Source organism: Oncorhynchus gorbuscha, linkage group LG11 (assembly GCF_021184085.1).
Source record: "Oncorhynchus gorbuscha isolate QuinsamMale2020 ecotype Even-year linkage group LG11, OgorEven_v1.0, whole genome shotgun sequence".
NCBI lineage: Eukaryota > Metazoa > Chordata > Actinopteri > Salmoniformes > Salmonidae > Oncorhynchus > Oncorhynchus gorbuscha.
The window spans coordinates 51,539,289-51,559,086 of record NC_060183.1 but is presented as its reverse complement, the minus strand read 5'-3'; the positions used below and the strand labels follow the sequence as shown (position 1 = coordinate 51,559,086).

Here is a 19,798-nt window from a genome sequence, read left to right as displayed (position 1 = left end):
TATCAGGCCACACCTGGCCATGATTACAGTCACGTGTGTCTTTAGACACTATATAAATGAGTCATCCCGCAGTGTTTGTCATTATATCCTGATGAAGACAGCGTGTCTGTCGAAAAAAAATAAACACATAAATATTTTTGCATCTGAGCTCCTAGAGTGTGCAGCTCTCCTTTATTTTTTAAATAATAATATTGAAGAAATCAAAACTATGAAATAACACATATGGAATCACATACTAACCAAAACTGTGTTAAATCAAAATATATTTTATATTTGAGATTCTTCAAAGTAGCCAGAACTTCATGTCTTAAAGTAATGATGGACTGTCGTTATATATATATATATATATTTCGTCTATTGTTGCCATTGTCCTGGCTGGAAGAAGGTTCAGTGACACATGAGGTAATACAGCAGGGGGAGTGCAAGTGTTTCTCAAATGTATTGTTTTATGCATTCTCCACACTCATCCTCACAGGAACATACTCAAGAAGACGTGGCCGGTGAATACACTCGGAGCATGAGAACACAGATAGATATTTCACTGGATGGTATAAATGTGAAGCATTGAACTACGTTTGTAGACTGATTTTTTTTATTGCGTTTCCACTCACTACCAAATATGGTAGATGGAAAAAGGTATGGAAGATGGATTTGGGCAACATTCTGCCAATCTTCTCATGAATTAAATATTTGATATACAGTTTTCTGTTTCCAAAACGAATCTGTTATGAACAGAGTGGACTAGGTTTGGTAGACTGATTTTTTTTATCGCGTTGTTTAGAAAGTGCAAAAAGGCTAAATGGGGTAATTGCACACGCGCACTTCACATAAGCGTTCCCTAACGCAAATATGGAAATTATGCTAGGACACGCCAACAGGATCTCGCTAGCTCGTGCTTGACTCTGCACTGTCATTGCTTGGTCTGCCCATTATGACTAATGTGTTCCCATTGGAAGCGACAGGCTGTGGCATCTTTTGGTTTAGTTGTAAAATTATTTGAGCATGTGGAACACGGTAGCATGCATATTGAGAAACACCCCATGTCCCTCATCTGCATACACGCCCTCATCTGATTGGTCGTTTCCCCACGAACCGTAAACCGGTTTACGCATCGTCACACTCCAGCTGATTGGTCGAGTAGGCAGGCATTCTGACTGTGGTAACTAGTGACGACAATGGAGTTGAGTTTAGTCAGCTTTTCGATGACGATCATGTCAGGGGAAATGTAAGGATAATAAATTGTATAGGTACAACGCAAGACGCTACCCTTTAGTTTGTAGATTAATATAACAGTATTGGATATGATTTTGAACCCTAGGTATGATTTTGTTAACGTAGCGACACTGACACTACCCCCACACTGGCTTCCTACCCAGTCATGGATGGCACAGCAACGTTAGCTAGGTAGAGCCGAGTAGTTAACTAAGTAATAATGACGTTCGTTTGTCTGGAGAAAGAGAGGAGATACTATGTTACCTGGCTGGCCAGCTAGCTAACTGCCATTGCAAGTAAACCAATTACCGTGAGTTAGATAGCTATAGTAACCTCAATTTACCGCAGATGGGCCTGTGTTTCTTTTCTAGCTATGCTAGCAATGTTGTTCGCAAACACTAACGTAGTGTGGATCTTGTTGGTGATAATAGCTAGCCAATGGTTTTAATCCAGGTAGTTATTGTATGAATCCTATCCTTCAAAATATAGTTAACTATGTTAAACACAGATGGCCTTACTCTCTCGTTTGTCTAGCTTCTCACTGCACATGCAAATTGCAAGCTCGATTAGTTACCAGGCTAGCTGACGTTACTCCATTCAAACAATAAAATCAGGGATACTCACGGTAAGGCCCAATGTTAAAATGTATTTGCTCGGCTGACTTTTCTTCCTCCAGGAAGAAATCTTATTAATTACACGAATGTGTTTAGCCTATAAATACGATGAACGTATTTTCGCCCTAATTGAGCACGAATAAAATTATAGGGCCAGTTCGTTTCAGTTTAGGGCTCAGGCGGGGAATGTGGCAGTGAAGAAGACGCACATTGCGCATGTGTGCTTAGGCAGTGCATACGGCAAGCGTGGAGGGACGATTTGACGGTGGTTCTGATTAGAATCACGTTTGTAAACTTTGTGTTTTGGACTTAGAGAAACCTAGCTACACATGTCAAGACACATCAACAATACAGACGTGTATTAGTTGATGTTATACAAAATTAACCATCAAGTTATTATCACTATGTGCAGTGGAGGGCAGCTCGAAAGAGGGCACAGGCTGAACAGAATCAGGGACAGGAATGGAGGGTGCTCAAGACAGACCGATCGAGTGATTATAAGGCGGGGGTGTCCTAGAACAACCTGCCAGGTAGGAGTGCAGAACCGGAGACGCCCTGCCCTGAGAGGTTTTCGTTCTCTGTAAAACACAGCAGACAGAACCAGGAGAAACAACAAGGGGAAGGTGTCAGCACTCATCTCTGTGTCTTTTAAATGTTTACAGGTGAATATAAAGTTAAAAAGATTTGTGAAATATCCATAATCAATGCTAAAGTCATCCATCCATGGCATACATTGCAAGCTGAAGATAAAGTTATTCCAGCTGTTTATTTGTATTGCAGATTATTGCAGTCCATTTATTTATTTAGCGTGGCCTCTGCATACTTCGGTTTTCAGTATACTCGAAAATATTTGATAGTAGTGTGCAGTATATACACTGAACAACACGCATGTTGGGGGAGCACAGTCTTCAGCGCCAGTAAATTGATCACAAACCGTGCGCATGCGTAACCTCATCTTCATGCTGCTCGGCCTCGCTCAAATAAAGCAAGAGCAACTCGGGCTGCCAGCAACACGCAAACCCATCGGAGGCCTCAAGAAAGTAATGCATTAAAATGTTTATATTTCACCATAATTATTATGATAATAGCGTTTCTTTAGCGAACCATGTAACGTTCATACTTCAGTGTAATGAAAAATTGGGTGCTGAAACGCTTGTTAGCGTTAACTAAGCAAGCTAGCTAACGTCCGAAGATTTTCAGCAAAGCTACGTCTGACAGCGCATTGCAACAATACAACAAAGCATAACAAATTACTTGTCTATTGGGTTAAATATTTTGGCAATATGGGCGCGAAACGTTTAACAAGATATTAGTGTGGGCAAATTAGCTAACTACGCAGTTGTAGCAATAGCTACATGCTCTTGCAGAAACCAGCTAAAACAAGGAGGGTTATTTAGTTGTAAAATATATTTCTTGAAACTGCTCGTAGTTAGCTAGGTAGTGTGGGGTGGGGGGTTAAATCGGCTGTTAACGTTCTCTACCTAGTGATACCTAATGGATAACATATGCCCGCCATCTTTTTGGAGAATGTTGCAATGGAGCCCATAATACCACCTATTTGGTTTTAGTGTATTCCTATTTAGCTAGGTGGTCACATATGTATACTGTAGTGAATACTAGCTATGTCTCAAATGTTCTATAAACTAGCTACGATAGCTAGCTTGACGGCACTAGTCTGGACACTCGATCCACGGAGTGCAAAGGAGTCCGCGCGAATTGTTCCAAAAGTGTTAGGAGCTCCCTTTGCACCCCCACGCGCGTGCGTGTGATGCTGGCTAGTATAGTTAGCTAAGTTACACGCGTTTTGTTGAGCATATATCATAACCAATTTAGCTAGATAACTCATTCCAATATTTTGCCATACGGTGCCGTTACATACAGTATTGCAGCGCTTTCAACGAAACGAATAAAAGCTATACAGCTAGTGATGGCTTTTATATGTGACTAGCCATTTAGCTAGCTAACGTTAATAAACTAGTGTATGTGATTGTTTACGCGGGAGGCAGCGCCGCCCTTACGTCAGCTGCTAGCAACCTAAAGTTACTACCACTGATTTATATGCACACATAGTTAGCTGGCCAGCAACATTTTTTTTCACGGTCAAATATAGCTTTGTTTTGTGTAACGCTAGTAGCTACTACTAGTCATTGAAAGAGATACAGGACAATGTCTGTGGATTTGTCATTCTTGAACTGTCCTTAGTACAGATTGCATTAACGTTATCACAGCTAGAGCAATTACTCTATTCAGGGTGGTACTTGTTGCTAGATCAGCTGTGCTGTCCTCAGTCAGTTTTGCAGGTTGCTTGGTTATGTATGGGGTGAAATGGATTGTGGTTTATGAATTGCTAGCAGGTTATTTAGACAGTTTGTATTTATTATTTAGTGTTATAAATTGTACCTTAGCTTCCTGTACATTTGCATGATCACTAAGCTGTACCTGTCTCCACATGCCAAATACAATTCTATGGTCAAAGAAAAATGCAACACCAAGACCAAGCTACATGAGATGCAGGCTGCAGATTGGGGTATAGATAATGTGCCTCAAACCTGGAGATGACAACACATCTTTCCAGGGAAACATTTTCCTTTTTATTGTGATGAAAAGGCCCTACTTTCTTATCAGAATTGCTTCATTACATGTTATTTCAGGTTTGAGGTATTATACCTATTTCATGGATTTTTGGCTGCCACACTTATGCTGAAGACCATCACACTGCTCTGTTTTTCATAGGTCAAAAGATCAGGCCCTGCAATGACCTGCAGTTCCCCCCAGTCCACTAAAGAGCAGAAAGAACAGAACTACACTACCCACTGAGAAGGTGTCTGTCTCCCGCCCTGTCCATCTGAGAGTTAACAGAGACTCCTAGAATACCACCCCCTTCCCATCGCAAGCATGTCTGCTGTCAACCCCGCAACCCCGGCGCCTCTTCAGGGAATCAACCCACCACCCCCGGAGGTGACCAATCCCACCAAACCAGGTCGTAAAACCAACCAACTACAATACATGCAGAATGTAATGGTCAAGACATTGTGGAAGCACAACTTTGCCTGGCCTTTCTACGTGCCAGTTGATGCCATCAAATTGGGTCTTATGGTGAGTAGACTGTAGATATTGGTAATGGGTGTTATATTTGTCAGAAAGCCAATGACTATAGATAGATCACTGCAAATGACAATGCTCACAATGTTTTTCATGTTCTGTTTATCAGGATTACCATAAAGTCATAAAACAACCTATGGACATGGGAACCATCAAAAAGAGACTGGAGCATAACTACTATTGGAGTGCCAGTGAATGCATGCAGGACTTCAACACCATGTTCACCAACTGTTACATATATAACAAGGTGAGTACTCCAAGAGAGTAAATACAGACTGTTTCTCCTAGGGGTCCATTTATTCTGGATTTAATATTAGTCTAATATGTTTCCAGATTCTCCCAGGGCTTCTCCCAAAGCTCTACGTTTTTAAATTGATCTCAAGTTTCCTCTTTGTATTTCCCACTCATGTTTCTCACTTCCTGTTTTTGCTCTGCCCAACAGCCTACAGATGACATTGTCCTGATGGCACAGGCCTTGGAGAAGATCTTCCTGCAGAAAGTTGCCATGATGCCCCAGGAGGAGGTGGAGCTTCTGCCTCCCGCACCCAAACCCAAGAAAAGCAAGAACATAGGTAATAAGCCACTACTCATCTGTTCCTGAAACTATAGACCCCTATAATTTGGGTAGATCCATAGATATCTTGTAAAAGAAAATGTGAGAAAATGGGTGCATATTGCCAATAAAATACCCCATGTACTGTGAGTTAACCTCTAATAATTTCACCTGCTGCAGTTGGTCTGGATGGAGGCGAGTCACCATCGTCCCTATCTGGCTCTACGACACCTGTGATTGGCTCTTCTCCAATGACTGCCATCACCCCGAACGTCCCAGCTGACCAGAGCTCGCCCAATGCTCCAATGTTACCCGTCGTCTCACCATCACAACCTCTTGTCAAAGTATGTCACCTTACAGTTTTCATCAGGCATACAAATGTTTATTTAGTCTTTTGAATGGAACCTCACCTGTGAGGGTGTGCCTTTTTGTGTTTGTGTTTGTCGTGCATCCAGAAGAAAGGGGTAAAGAGGAAAGCAGACACCACCACCCCCACGACATCTGCAATCACAGCTAGCCGGAGTGAGTCGCCCAGCCCTGTCTCAGAGGGCAAGCAGGGCAAGGTGATGTCCAGACGGGAGAGTACAGGCCGTCCCATCAAAGCTCCCAAGAAAGACCTGGTGGAAGGGGAGTTGGGCCAGCACAGCAGCAAGCGGAGCAGAATGAGTGAGCAGCTCAAATACTGCGACAGTATCCTGAAGGAGATGCTGTCGAAGAAACACGCAGCTTACGCCTGGCCCTTCTACAAGCCTGTAGATGCTGAAGCTCTGGAGCTACATGACTACCACGAGATCATCAAGCACCCCATGGACCTCAGCACTGTCAAAGTACGCACCACAGAACAAAGCCCGTACACTAGCAGAATTCACTTGTACAGTTAATCATTACCTTTGTGTTGGCTTGTGTGGTTGCTCAACCATGAGCTGTTTGGATAACACTTGCTGTTGATTTTCAGAAAAAGATAGACGCCCGGGAGTATCCAGATGCACAGATGTTTGCAGCGGATGTTCGAGTAATGTTCTCAAATTGTTACAAGTATAACCCTCCAGATCATGAGGTTGTTGCCATGGCCAGAAAACTTCAGGTATGTTTGGGATTTTAAATATTTCTCTGGAACCCATTTGAAAAATGTATGTAAAATTGAATTGGTTGGTTTATCGCTAATGTGTCTCTTTCTGTCACTTTTCTTTTCGCCATAATTGCCTGTGTGTCTTTGTCAGGATGTGTTTGAGATGCGTTTTGCTAAGATGCCTGATGAGCCGGTGGAGCTGAGCCCCGGTGCAGGCGGGTTGGTCAGTAAAGGCGACAACTCGAGCAGCGGTGACTCCTCCAGCTCGGACAGCTCTGACTCAGAGGAGGAGCGGGCCACCCGGCTCGCCGAGCTGCAGGAACAGGTGGGTGCGGAACAGGTGGGTTTCAGATCCGAGGTCCGCCCGACTACTCCTCTAACCTGAAGGGCTCAGGGAGGGCCTTCCTCCCACCTTCTCTTCTCACATCACAGCCATCTTATCCATTCTGAAATGCTGAGACAGAGATGGAGGGGCTGCCACCTTACATCCAGTCTAACCCCTCCCACTCTCCCCTCAGACATGCATACCACTGCTTTCTCCACTGATTCGTCGTCTCCCTATTGATAGCACTTAAATGTAACCCTCTACCGCTTTAAATTGTGCATTTCCATGCACCTACTGGTACAGATGGCTTGCATGCACTACCTAAACAAAAGCCTTCTTTTTGAAAACATCACAATGTCGTTTTTTGCATTATGGTACCACACAATAGCTCTTGTCATAACATGGTGTTTAAAATGGTTCTGATCTCTTTTTTTGGAGTTTTCTATCTTTGTCCCCTCATTTCCCTTTGGCTCTCTTACCAGTGTATCTCTGTGGAGCGCCCCAATGGTAGCGGGCAGGGGGGAAAAAACGGGTGCACCAAGCATTTTCAGGTGATTTGCTTTTCACTTCCCGGTCCCCTCCCCACTAACCTCTTAATGATCTCAGTTTATTATCAATGCCGCTATTTCACTTTTATTTATTATTATTTTTATTTTTTGCATTAGTTGAGCAAGCGGTCGAGGGTTAATAGTGGGGAGGGAGTGGCGAGTTACAGGTGGTGCGACACTAAGTGGCAGATGTGTGTGAGTTTATATGGTTGTGTAAATGTTGAATGTGTGTGTTTTCTCCCTGGTATGTTTGCTGGCTGACCAAGTAGACATATTCTTATTTCTCTCTCTCTCGATTGCCTGAAGGTTGTTTCCAACTTAAATTGAGGCAATGAAAGGAGTATGCAACTTGTTTCACTCTCTCTTGTTAGAGGGTTCCTTTCTGATTTACTGGTGTTTTGGATGGGTTTTTGCGCGATCTTTAAACTGCTCTCTTCATTTTTGCTCATGTTATGCACCAAAGGGATAAAAACAGCTCAGATTGCTTACCTAGTTCCATTTAGAATTGGTAGTACAAAAATAAATACTAGATAATAAAAATCAGTTTTTAAAAAGTTATAGTATAGAGTACTATGTTTCTGTAAGTTGTGAAGTAGATAAGCAATCAATATGTCAAAGTTGATGTGAAGAGTTTCCCGTGTTTAAAGTCATTGTATGTGTCACAATGCAGTGTTTCCCCTATATTTATTTAGCAGCAGCGAGCCGACACTGATAAACTTGGCCGCCACTTCCAAAAAATACATAATAAAAAGGACCTGTATGTATGCGCTTCTAAAGGTATAGTGCGAGATTTTGTCAATTTTCTACTTACCCAGATTCAGATGACCTCATTTATACCATTTTTATGGTTCTGCTTGCAGTTTGAAGGAAGTTTAAGGTAGTTTAATTGCCAAAATCTCACATTATCCCTTTGAGATGAGTGACAAGTTACAATGTATATTTGTAACAGAGCGAGCAGTGGTGCGAATGGGAGCCACGAGCGCACAGCCAATGCTTGCTCCTCATTTCCCTACAGTGCAGTAATGTGCATCAGTTATATTTCAGATGGTGTTAACATTTAATTTTCATGCATTTTGGTGTAGAATGTATTTTTTTAAGTCACCAGAAGTGACATTCTCACAGTCATTACCCTTGCCACCGCTGCTGAAAAAATCCTAAGGGAAACACTGGAGGTTAACTTATGTAGTGATTTGTTTTAGTGTACATGGCTTTCCCTAAAGTAATGCCACATTTTATATAACCTAGTTTCCTTTCGAAATAGGAACTTAAACAATTTTGTATGATTCACTCAAGTGGTAAAAAGTGGAACATTTCTTTCTGGGAAACTCATACCTACCCCTTTTCTAGTCCCTCAGGGCTTGAAGTGCTAGCATACCCTTACGGCAGACCACTAACTCCTCCAACCCACCTCTCCCCAGCTAAAGGCCGTCCACGAACAGCTTGCCGCGCTCTCTCAGGGCCCTGTGAGCAAACCGAAGAAGAAGAAAGAAAAGAAAGAAAAAGACAAGAAGAAGAAAGACAAGGACAACAAGCATAGCAAAACCAAGACGGATGAGAAAAAGGCCAAGCCTGGGCAGCCTGCCAAGCAGGGCCAGCAGAAGAAGCCCTCAAGGAAAGCCAACAGCACAGTGACTGGCTCCAGGTAAGGCCTCCCTTTCTCTGACATATTAGGGCTCTGCTCAGCCTCTCATAATAAAAAACACCATGAAAGCCTTGGCTATTTGTCATTTCTGCTCTGGATTCTTGATCTTCTAGGCAACAAAAGAAGGGGGGCCGGGGCTACGAATCTGACGAAGAGTCTCTGCCCATGGCGTACGACGAGAAGCGCCAGCTCAGCCTGGACATCAACAGGCTCCCAGGGGAGAAGCTTGGTCGGGTAGTGCACATCATCCAGTCCCGAGAGCCCTCGCTGCGAGACTCCAATCCAGACGAGATCGAGATTGACTTTGAGACGCTCAAGCCCTCCACCCTACGCGAACTCGAGCGATACGTCAAGTCCTGTTTACAGAAGAAACAGCGGAAACCCCAACGTAAGTCCTGAGATGGAAGACCTCATGCATTGAACCTACTTGAACCTCACTGATACCTTCACTGTCCTTCAGCCTGTTACTACTACTCCCTCTACTAAGTATTTTCTCCTACCTTCTCTTGCTTTACTGTTAAGGACCCTACGCAAACAGAGCGACGGAGCGTTGTATACGGTCCGTTCCAAATTTTGAGCCGCACAAAAATACGTAGAACTACATAGAAAATGATGCTCCATCGCTACATTTGCGTAGTTTGCGTGAAGAGTGTAGCAGCTTTTACTCGCATCTCTTTAAGTACTAGATAGATTTCTTTCCCTTTTTGGTATTTATTTCTGAGCTAGATTATGTTCATTCCCTCTACCTCATTGCATGTCTTCCGGTTGACTGCAATTTTTTGATATACAGGTGGTCCCCACCTTTTTGAACTCCTAAAAATGAATTTTCTTCCGGCCTTTTGGTTTTTGGTCAGTGGCTGCTTAGGTCAACGAAATAACAAAAAAATATTGCTTTGTGTACATGTAGCCTAACTGAACACAAGGTTCTGTTTGTCAAATTGATGCCATTCTGGATGTAGATGATCTATGCAGTATACATGGACCTCCTGTATAAAATGTTATGGGCCTGAACAGGGTTTGTTGTTGTGTTGCTAATATCGGCTCCTACTCGGACCCAGCGCAGTGGAGTCAGGCAGTGTGACATATCATGTGACAGATAACTCCCGTACAGTCCTCGCTTAACAGCAAATTTAGCAAGTGAGATGGAAGTTTGTTCAAGTCCAAGAGCGTAAAGTCTCACCTGTGCTTTGAACCTGCTGCCTGCCCTCTGTAGTCCTCCAGGTTGTAGGCATTAGGCGCTAGGCCATAGCTGTGAAGTAGCTAGCTAGCTGTCACCACATCGGCGGGGGTCCGGGCAGGAAGGCCATGGTGCTCACAGCGTGCCGCTGTGTGTCTCCTGCAGCGGCCGCTGGGGGCAAGGGAGCGAGATCCAAGGAGGAGCTGGCTCAGGAAAAGAAGAAAGAGTTAGAAAAGAGGCTACAGGATGTCAGCGGCCAGCTGAACAGTAACAACAGCAACAAGAACAAAACCGACAAAAAGAAAACATCCAAAAAAGGTACCATAGCGTAAGGGACAGCAGGAGTTGCGTAGAGTAATGACGGGGGCACGTGGACCCCGTCTTGCTTCCCATTTTAACCTAGTTCACCCATTCATTGTTGGTATCCTGTGGTCCAGGAAGTTAGTCATCCGGTCTTTTATGGTTACAAATCTATATATACTATATCATATATTTATTAGGGATGGGCACGGTTATTCGAAAATCTGAACAGACGTTAGTATTCGAGTTGAGTAGGGTTGGGCAGTATCCAGATGTCCATACCTTTCCTGTACCATACCGGGTTAACCTGTATTACATTGCAGCCATTTCTTTTTTTTTAAAGGACTAACAGCCCAGCTCAAAGTTATACAACTATCTCAAAAGGCTACTCACACTTGATCCAGAAGGGAATTGATTGTCTCTGCTGTTAACAAGAAGCTTGATATTGCAAGCTACCCACCTAATGTTATAGCTAGCAAGTTAGCTAACCAAATGCATAGATGGAGCCCTGAGCTGGAGAAAGTGTAATTGGCACATCTTAGATGGTTAACTTCTAAATTCAGTTAAGTTATCATTTTTGTTAATAACAATAAATACGTTTGGACGGTATTGCAAATCATCCCATTGGTACTTCAAAATACCCTGAATACTTGTGAAAGTATACATAAAATACACATTAAAAATATAATCTATATGGAATTCTTAATAATAAAACAACATTTTGAATGTAAATTTGGATGTTCACCCCACAAAAAGATATACTGTAGCCTACGTGGGTTTCACACATTTGTCAGCCAATCAAAGTGTAATACAGTTAGAGGATCCATGTGTAGCAAGCAACGTTAGCAAGCAACGTGATATCTGACTAATCAAAGCAAAATGGAATTTAAATTATGGAATTAGGTTAGCTAAATGAGAAGGAGTAGGCTACAATGATCAGGTAGGCTGTTTAATCTTAATGGGGTTGTGGAAGACAACGATGGAAAGTGCAGCAAATGGCTTCAATTACTCTAGGTAGCTGGTTGTCTTAGCTAACATCTTTACATTGATTTGATGCAGTCACGACGGGCCCTACCAGATGGGATGATAGATAATTTAAGGCATTTACAAGTTTGTCTAACTAGTGTGAGTCTGTATGGCTACACTCTCTCTCCCTCCCATGTCAAACACACCACCCCATGCTTATCCCCCTTGCTGCTGCAGCCAAGCAGAGCACCACCTCTCTCCCAAGTCGCGCAGGCTGCGCATCAAGCCAGTTCCCAAGTTGAAACCTTTTTTAAATATATTTTTATATTTTATATTCTATTTCAACTATCTGGACTTCATAAAAAAATTGTATGATATTATTTGAAAGGGGAAATTATTTAAAATGCCCATCCCTAATATTTATTGAGTTGGACAGTTGTATGGTTACTGTAACAATGTAATTGTGTGTGGGGGGGGGGGGGGGTCCTGTCATTTCATCTCCTGTCTCTTCAACACTTGTGTGACCATGTGTGTGTATGAATGAATGGATTTTCTTTTGTCAAACTGCCAGTTGGCAACCCATCCTTTACAGAATGAATTGACACACAAACAAACCTTACAATGATTCACAGTGATAATATTTGTTAGCTTTATCAATTATAAAATAAAATAAATGCAAGTCCATTTTAAACATGGGTATCATAGCGCATACAAATGTTTTACTCATCTGAGAAAGTATTTATCTTTAGCATTTGCACCTCATTTACATAGATATGTAATACGTTTGGATGCGTCTCATGCATGATCCTCTTACTCTCTCTTTCCAGAGAAGGGCGCTGGGTCCGGTACTGGTGCTTCTCATCTCAGCGGCAGCAGTAGCTCTTCAGACTCGGCCAGCAGCAGCTCCAGTGGGTCCAGTTCTGACAGCAGCGACTCTGACTGAAAAGAGCCGCCCAAACACTCGCTGGGAACTATTCCTTTTTATTTTTACCCTGTGTATAAAAATAAAATGTAAAAATAAACATTGTATGCAGTTATAGTGGTTTCCCCCTTCTAAAACATTTAATGAGGAAAAAACAACAAAATGTTACACCATGTCAGAAAAAGAAGAAAAGAACATGGGGACTTATAGATGACTTGACAGGGTTCTTTTTGTTTCCACTTACTTTTAAAGGGATGTGTTCAAAATCGACCAAACATAAAACAAGCATTTTGTAATACACTCTTGGATGAATGCCAGATGTCTTTTTTTCTCCTAATACAATCATCAACATGCATCTCAATGTGAAGGAGTTGTTGCATAGTTATCAAGACAGCGCAGAACCCCATGTCCACCTCCTAGCTTCAGCCCTGCTGCATAAACAATCTATTCAATTACTTTCACAAAAAATTATCAACGCTTCTCATCCGGCTTCACAAGTATTTTTCACCCTCGTGATGAGGAGGGCCCTCTTGAAATAGGCTTGTGTCTGTTTTGGGTTGTTTCTCCAATCATTTGACTTTCGACAAATACTGAACCTTGTTTGCCTCTGAGGGGTACATTTCAGATTATTCTGAACAATCATGTTGTGTGTCCTCAGCAGCATATACAGTCAAATTGAATGATCTGAAGATTTTTATTTAATAGTGGGACTTGATTGCTGTTATTTGTATGATAACTAACATGGTCTTTTTTTCAGCAGTATGTAAAGTTTTAGCAAAAATGTCTGCTCAATGGTAACTGGTCTGAGAGGTTATTGATGAAGATTTTAACTTAAAGAATTTAGACTTTTAATGCTTTTGGGCAGAAGAAATTACCATAAAATAATTCACTCAACAGTTTGTTTCATTACTTACAACATGACAACCACTAGGCGTGATGGCCTCCTGTACATGTATTTCCTGGCATGCCTCTTGCTTAATCTACCATCTTCACTGATGAATGTATGTATGGTGCCATGAATGATTGTGTACATCACTGCTTTATGTAAGATGGGATGGCCAAAACTGTACATAGCTGACCTGTGTACATTTTTAGTACAATGGCGTAGGAACATGAATATTACAGAGCACACCCGCCATCTGTTGGTGCTTTATTCCAAACGCCAGTGCCGTGGCCCCTTATCTTTTTCTCTGTTGATGTCACGTTTGGACAATGAAAGCAGGACAATATTGTAAACAATGTGAGTCTTCCTCTGAAGTGTAGCGTATTGATTTCTGAATGTAATTTGTTACCTCTAGGTCCCTTGTTTTATCGTGACTAGATGCCACAGCCTCTTATGAGTTTAGTTCAACTCATCTTTTATTTTTATCTTAGTGAACAAATGGTTAATTATTCGTAAGAGAATATCATTACAATTTATTCCACTCCTGTAAGAATGCATATGATTATTTCATGAAGTATAATTTGTGGTCAGTTTTTTTTTGTGGGGGGGGTTTTGTTGAAAATAACTTGAACATTAAAACCACTTGGGGTTTTCTTTACTGTTAATAAGTTGATACATTATGCATTTGGTCATATGCATTATTTTAGGCTATGGTGGAAATAAATATTTGTGTAATTTTGTGGCTTGTCCCACATACCAGGTTGCACTTAACTGCAAAATTCCCCAAATGATCTTGTATGCATTTCTCTGCCTATACCAATGTTCTCCAGTACAGGCCCTATCAGGTTTTTCTAAGAATGTCTTTTAGAGGCAAAACACAAAATAACAAATATATATATACACACATATATAGCTTTTAGTTAATTTCTAGGCCCTGGTCAAATATAATAGTTCCTTTTTATATTTTCAAAAGCAAATGTTTACTTTTTATCCTAGATGTGCATGCAAGTTTATTGTAACTTTCTTATACCCTTTTTTGAGCTGTTATAGTATCTTCCTGTAAGTGTCAGTCATCGAAACAAATCAAGGAATCAGTGTAAGTAGTTTTAGGCTTGTTGATTGCAATATGGGACTGAGGGTGGTATTTGGGGGTTGGGGACTGGAGGTAGAAGCTAACAATTAATGTAACCGCTAACCTGGAATCGGGTGAAATAATTTTTTTTTAAATAAATTCAAAAGACCCTATTGAATTTGTCTCCTCATTTTCTGCATGTTGATCCGTTTTACTTTTCTCTTTGCACTTGTTTTCACTCACTGAGGTACACCCGTGTACTTCTGGTGGATGAGGAGATCCAGGGGAAAAGATGTGGATGGACCGTCCACAACCCTGAAAGCCATGTTCCATCATCACCAGTCAAGCTCTATCCTGGAACCCAAGGGAGAAGAAAAAGAGGATGCCCAAGAAACACCTGGAGTTGGGACCGTCATGCAGATACTAAGGAGAGGAGTGGTCGATGGCCTACGCTTCCAAAGAAGCGATTGGGCCTAATTAAGTAAGTCCAGTGTACACATTTTTATAATGTACTCTAAAACCATAATGTGGGATGTTTTTAGTGCTTATGGACTGGATGTGCCATTTAATATGATCGGTATATGCTAGCCAGTAGCCACAAAACCCAAAGCATAGCTGTGAAGGGCTATCTGCAGTTCAATGATAGGCCACTAGATGGTGGCCATATATAATTGATTTTTAAAATATGGTGACAGATTTGGTTTAAGCTGTGTGTTTGCTGGATTCAGATGACAGTGAGTTACACACCCCAAACGTGCTGTTAGGTGAATGTCAACCCAATGATTATAGGGGGGACATTTTCTCTTGGATATATGATGGACTATTGTCTTTTTAGGTGAGTTATGAATTAGCCATTTAAGTATGTAAGTTATCTTGCAGGAGACTTGTTGGTTGATATCAGCAATCACTTTCCATGCTTGCATGAATAAATGAAATGACCTAATCCACCATACATTAATCTTTTAGTGCAAGAATAGAATACCCATTTCCAATGTCAGATTCATTGCCTTAGGGCTCAGTGTAGGGCTATACATCAGTCACTGCCCACCCCAGCTCTTACCCTACTTGGTTTGTGCTGGAGGGAGACTTGTACTGTGTGACCCCCCCTTCTCGCAGTGGCATATGGAACATGTTACCTCTTTGCCTCGAACAGCCCTGGGCCATGATGGATCAATGCCACAACTTCAGTGACAACTAATCGTGTCTGCAACTTGGGGCCATCACTCACTCTGTAGCTGGCCACAATCCATGACAAAACAACACAGACATAGCCTACCCAACATCCATTACAGATAATATGATAGGCTAACCGTATATCTTGAGTAAATTGAATTGTGATACTATATTTTTGTTGACCCCGCAAAAGAGATTATGGGAGGATGAAGGCTGGGAACAGGATGCAGTAGCTCCAAAGCAATATGTGTTACATTGTTTCACTCAAACACTGAACGATACACCTGAATGATACACCTGCAAGTTGAGGTTAATTTGTATCCATACACTGACAATAAATCATCCTTGTAATGTGCAGTAGAGCATATGAGGACACCGAAGGTCCGGACCTCTCATTTTTTCAACAACAATCAGTCGGGGTCTCAACCTACTGTTGAGAGTTGGAATAGTAGAATACACAAGGTACAATTTCAAAACTTGGTTGTGCATCAGCAGTTTTCCTCTTATTATGTCACTCACTGACAGTCACTCAATTAGCCCGTGTCAGTTAAAGATTCACTATGCAGAAATTGCACTGCATTTTGCTGGTTGCAAAAATTCTAATAGTTTGCCTAATTTCAGTTTATGTGACAAAACAAGCAAGTATAGTGTAGTGAATCATTTTACCATCTAAACCGCTGTGAAATATCTATTCCATAACCAAGAATATTGTATTTTCAGCTGTTTGAAGCTGGTGTATCAAAACCAAAAGTTAAAGAAACACAAATTAAACTTAAGAACGGGAAGCATAGAAATAGGGCACATAAAACAACAGGTCTACCGCTTCTTAGACTTACTTTCGATGAGAATGACAACTCTATAAGTCACATTTCTATGTGAATTTTGTCATATTTCATCTTTAAACTATTTTAGATTGGTAAATTAGTTTAGTTAGTCTAGCCAGCTATCTTGACCCTAACCAGTCAGGCTTCAAGATGGGTCACTCAACCGAGACTGCACTATCCTGTGTCACGGAGGCTTTCCACACTGCCATAGCTGACTCTCCCCTGTTCTCATTCTCCTAGATCTATCCTCTGCCTTTGACACTGAACCATCAGATCCTCCTCCACCCTCCCAGGGCTGGGCGTCTCAGGCTCTGCACGCTCTTGGATTGCATCCTAGCTGGCAGGCCGCTCCTACCAGGTGACGTGGAGAGGATCTGTGTCTGCACGCATCTCTGCGTGTCTGGCAGATATCTCAACTTGGATGTCGGCCCACCACCTCAAGTTCAACCTCGACAAGACGGAACTGCTCTTCCTCTCGGGGAAGGACTGCCCGCTCAAATACCTCTCCATCACGGTTGACAACGTGTCAGTGTCGCCCTCTCAGAGTGCAAAGAACCTTGGCGTGACCCTGGACAACACCCTGTCGTTCTTTGCAAACATCAAAGCAGTGACTCGCTCCTGCAGGTTCATGCTCAACAACATCTGTAGAGTATAACCCTGCCTCACACAGGAACAGGAACAGGTCCTTATTCAGACACTTGTCTTCTCCCGTCTGGACTACTGCAACTCGCTGTTGGCTGGGCACCCCGCTTCTTCCATCAAACTCCTGCAACTTAGCCAGAACACTGTAGCCTGCCTGGTTTTCAACCTTCCCAAGTTCTCTCGACACCACGCTCCTCCGCACACTCCACTGGGTTCCAGTCGAAGCTCACATCCAATAGAAGACCATGGTGCTTACCTACGGAACAGCAAAATAAACCCTCCTTACCTCGACTCCCCCCAACACACACACACACACACAAAACTTAAACAGCACTTTCACTTGACCCCTTCCCCCCTTCTAGCTCTGACTTTACTGATATCTACAACATTGAGGAAAAATGTACTTTCTATGCCTGTTATATGTGGTTGTCCCACCTACCTATCTTAAGATGAATACACAAACTGCTAAATTACTATAATGTAAATGTAGTAATCATGGCTGAAGGGGTCCTGACCTCCAGGTGGCCCCCATTGATTTTGTTAGTCACTGTCACTCAAATATCATATTAACTTGGCAAAAGTAATTGCAAAATGTGTAGAATTGCAGTTTTAAAACTGCAACAACAAAAAGTTCCGTAAAGCAAACGTATTTGTCTACCTTTTTATTTTTTATTATGCTAAAAGATCCCTTTTTATGAATAACATTACATACATGTTTTGTTTTTGTTCTACAAATAGCATTTAATATTTTTAAATTGTATCGAAATGCAGTAAATGAGTATCAACTTTCTTAAAATGTGCATTAGAATCATTCCCACACGTGAGCGTGCGTAACCAGAACCAACTGAACCCACGTTCAACATCGCCGCCCTCTTACAGCCAAGCGCGTTCACGCTTTCTCTCAAACCTTCAGAATAGCGCGGCGGGGAGTAGAGAGACTGCAGAACACCACAATCCGTAACAAAAAAACGCGGAGGGGGAACAAGAAAGAACATACAAACGGTTTATTGGAGCATTTTTAAACGTTTCTTTCCATTAAAGTTGGTGTTTGATATTCTGAGAATGACGAGAACGTGATTTTTTTCCTCCTGGACATGTTTCTGTTGGGAGTTTGTGAAATATGTTTTCGAGTGCATTGTGGATAGGCTTAATGTTTAGTGTGGCATCGTAAGAAAATTCATTTGATTTATCACAGGGTTTTACATTGAAATGTAATTGTTGTCTATAAGAGCGTCATAGGAAATTGTATAGAGAAACTCTGAACAACCAGAAACTCTGGGTAGTTACGCAAAATACAATGGTATGTCGCTCTATACTGAGTGTCAGAACTGATTGTCTCAGCTGTTCAAAGTCATTTTTTTTCCGGAGACAACGGTTTTGGACAGCAAGCTTGCATGATAGGTTCAACATTGCAATTTGGTAGGCTTTAATACACAAGCAAAGAAGATATTGGGGCATTATTATTCCCAATAGCCTATCTGTGATTTAAAACGTTTAGCCTACAATCTGGATTATGAGTTGAGTTCTAACACCTTCTGGATATGCAAAATCAACTTCGAGAATGAAGAAAAGGAAATTGTTTTCCCGGTAGTTCACATTGGTCTGTTTATTCAGAAGGTAATTTACACATTACATCGTGTTCATTTAGTGTCGTCAACTTCTGAATGTTATGGTCAGAAACTCACGTCACTTGTTCAAAAGACCGAGCTGGACATGTTCTGACTGTGCTCCGCTGGACATAGCCTACTTGAACAGAGCTGGACATATTGTGAGCTGGAGCCAATTATATCAACTTAATCGGAAAACTAAAGTAGAACACTATTTTACCATAATTGTAAAGTTATCAGTTTACTTAATACATGGGAAAATAATACAACTAATCACATTTTAATTGAGATTTGGATTTTAACACTGGTGGAAGGATTGCTTCGGTTGCGCACTGGAAGCGGCTGAATTTTGCCCACGGAGGCGGCTGTCGAATTTGAGTGTGGAACGCACACCCCAAGCCGACATGGAAGAGTGGCGGCAATGCGGGCGATGGTTGATAGACTGCAAGGTTTTGCCCCCAAACCACCGGGTCGTGTGGCCTTCTGCGGCCGTGTTCGACTTGGCACAGGCGCTACGAGACGGAGTGCTCTTGTGCCAAATGTTACACAACCTCTCACCGGGGTCTGTGGACCTAAAGGAGATCAACTTCAGACCTCAAATGTCACAGGTATGTCAAGATGTCTTTCAGGGGCCTATTTGTTGTCAATTACCCACAGCAGTTATGTCAGTGTCATTACACTGATATTCATGGTGAATGGTTAATCTGCTCTCCATGCGAGTGTTTTTTGAAACATTCTTTACATGCATAAATAGTTATTTTGAGTGCAATCAGCACAGTGTTCACATTCAATAATCATGCAACAGTTACACAGTCCACAACAGTACAGTAGGAAGAAGTACAGTTTGTCGCCAACCTGTACTTTCTTGGGGCCCAATGGGTGTCACTGTTGAGCACTTGTGATAATTCCAGATATTCTCCACAACACACAGGGGCCATACCATTGTATTGCATGTTTAAAGTGTTTCCAGATTTCTATGACATATGACCTATAATTACTTACCATATAAGTTAAATTGATTGCCTTCCCAAAAATGGCAATTAAATATGTTGAAAAGCAGCTTATCTGTGTTGGAATGGTGTGGGCGTACCCCAACAACAATGTGTGGGCGTATACCGGTCATTATCAAAATTCATGTGAGCAGACCGCTGATTGGCCAGCTCATTC

At 41.9% G+C, this 19,798-nt stretch overlaps 3 protein-coding genes across 21 annotated transcripts in view; 2 read left to right on the top strand and 1 right to left on the bottom strand.

Annotated features, from left to right (window-relative positions):
• Positions 1-2,039, bottom strand: part of LOC124048893 (WD repeat-containing protein 5) — a 31,494-nt gene extending 29,455 nt beyond the window's left edge. The window contains exon 1 of the mRNA XM_046370061.1: positions 1,837-2,039. The gene's annotated coding sequence lies outside the window, so the exon portion shown is untranslated. The remainder of the gene's footprint in view (positions 1-1,836) is intronic.
• LOC124048890 (bromodomain-containing protein 3-like) lies at positions 1,504-14,558 on the top strand. Of its 9 annotated transcripts, none has more exons than XM_046370054.1 (13): positions 1,504-1,522; positions 4,560-4,922; positions 5,038-5,175; positions 5,371-5,500; positions 5,662-5,825; positions 5,937-6,308; positions 6,437-6,565; positions 6,702-6,890; positions 7,358-7,426; positions 8,842-9,065; positions 9,179-9,453; positions 10,408-10,560; positions 12,336-14,558. In XM_046370054.1, exons 2-13 carry the CDS (start codon positions 4,722-4,724, stop codon positions 12,449-12,451), a joined length of 2,160 nt encoding a protein of 719 aa, XP_046226010.1. In that variant the 5' UTR covers positions 1,504-1,522; positions 4,560-4,721; the 3' UTR covers positions 12,452-14,558. The 9 variants fall into 9 exon arrangements, with proteins under 9 accessions (XP_046226010.1, XP_046226009.1, XP_046226011.1 ...); XM_046370053.1 differs by lacking the exon at positions 1,504-1,522 and adding an exon at positions 2,113-2,488; XM_046370055.1 differs by lacking the exon at positions 1,504-1,522 and adding an exon at positions 2,730-2,866 and having other exon boundaries at positions 5,940-6,308.
• Positions 14,559-14,672: 114 nt separating this feature from the next.
• The window catches only part of LOC124048888 (guanine nucleotide exchange factor VAV2-like), a 254,430-nt gene continuing 249,304 nt past the window's right edge, over positions 14,673-19,798 (top strand). For all 11 annotated transcript variants that reach the window (XM_046370051.1, XM_046370050.1, XM_046370046.1 and 8 more), the window contains exons 1-2: positions 14,673-14,866; positions 16,623-19,239. In XM_046370051.1, coding sequence (XP_046226007.1) covers positions 19,036-19,239 — 204 coding nt within the window. In that variant the 5' untranslated portion in view covers positions 14,673-14,866; positions 16,623-19,035. The remainder of the gene's footprint in view (positions 14,867-16,622; positions 19,240-19,798) is intronic.

Bases quoted from the DNA above. Each gene is read 5' to 3' on its own strand.
- LOC124048890 (XM_046370054.1), top strand. From the start codon at position 4,722: ATGTCTGCTGTCAACCCCGCAACCCCGGCGCCTCTTCAGGGAATCAAC. The intron at 5,826-5,936 runs GTATGTCACCTT...TCGTGCATCCAG, and splicing joins CATCACAACCTCTTGTCAAA to AAGAAAGGGGTAAAGAGGAA. The intron at 7,427-8,841 runs GTGATTTGCTTT...ACCTCTCCCCAG, and splicing joins GGTGCACCAAGCATTTTCAG to CTAAAGGCCGTCCACGAACA.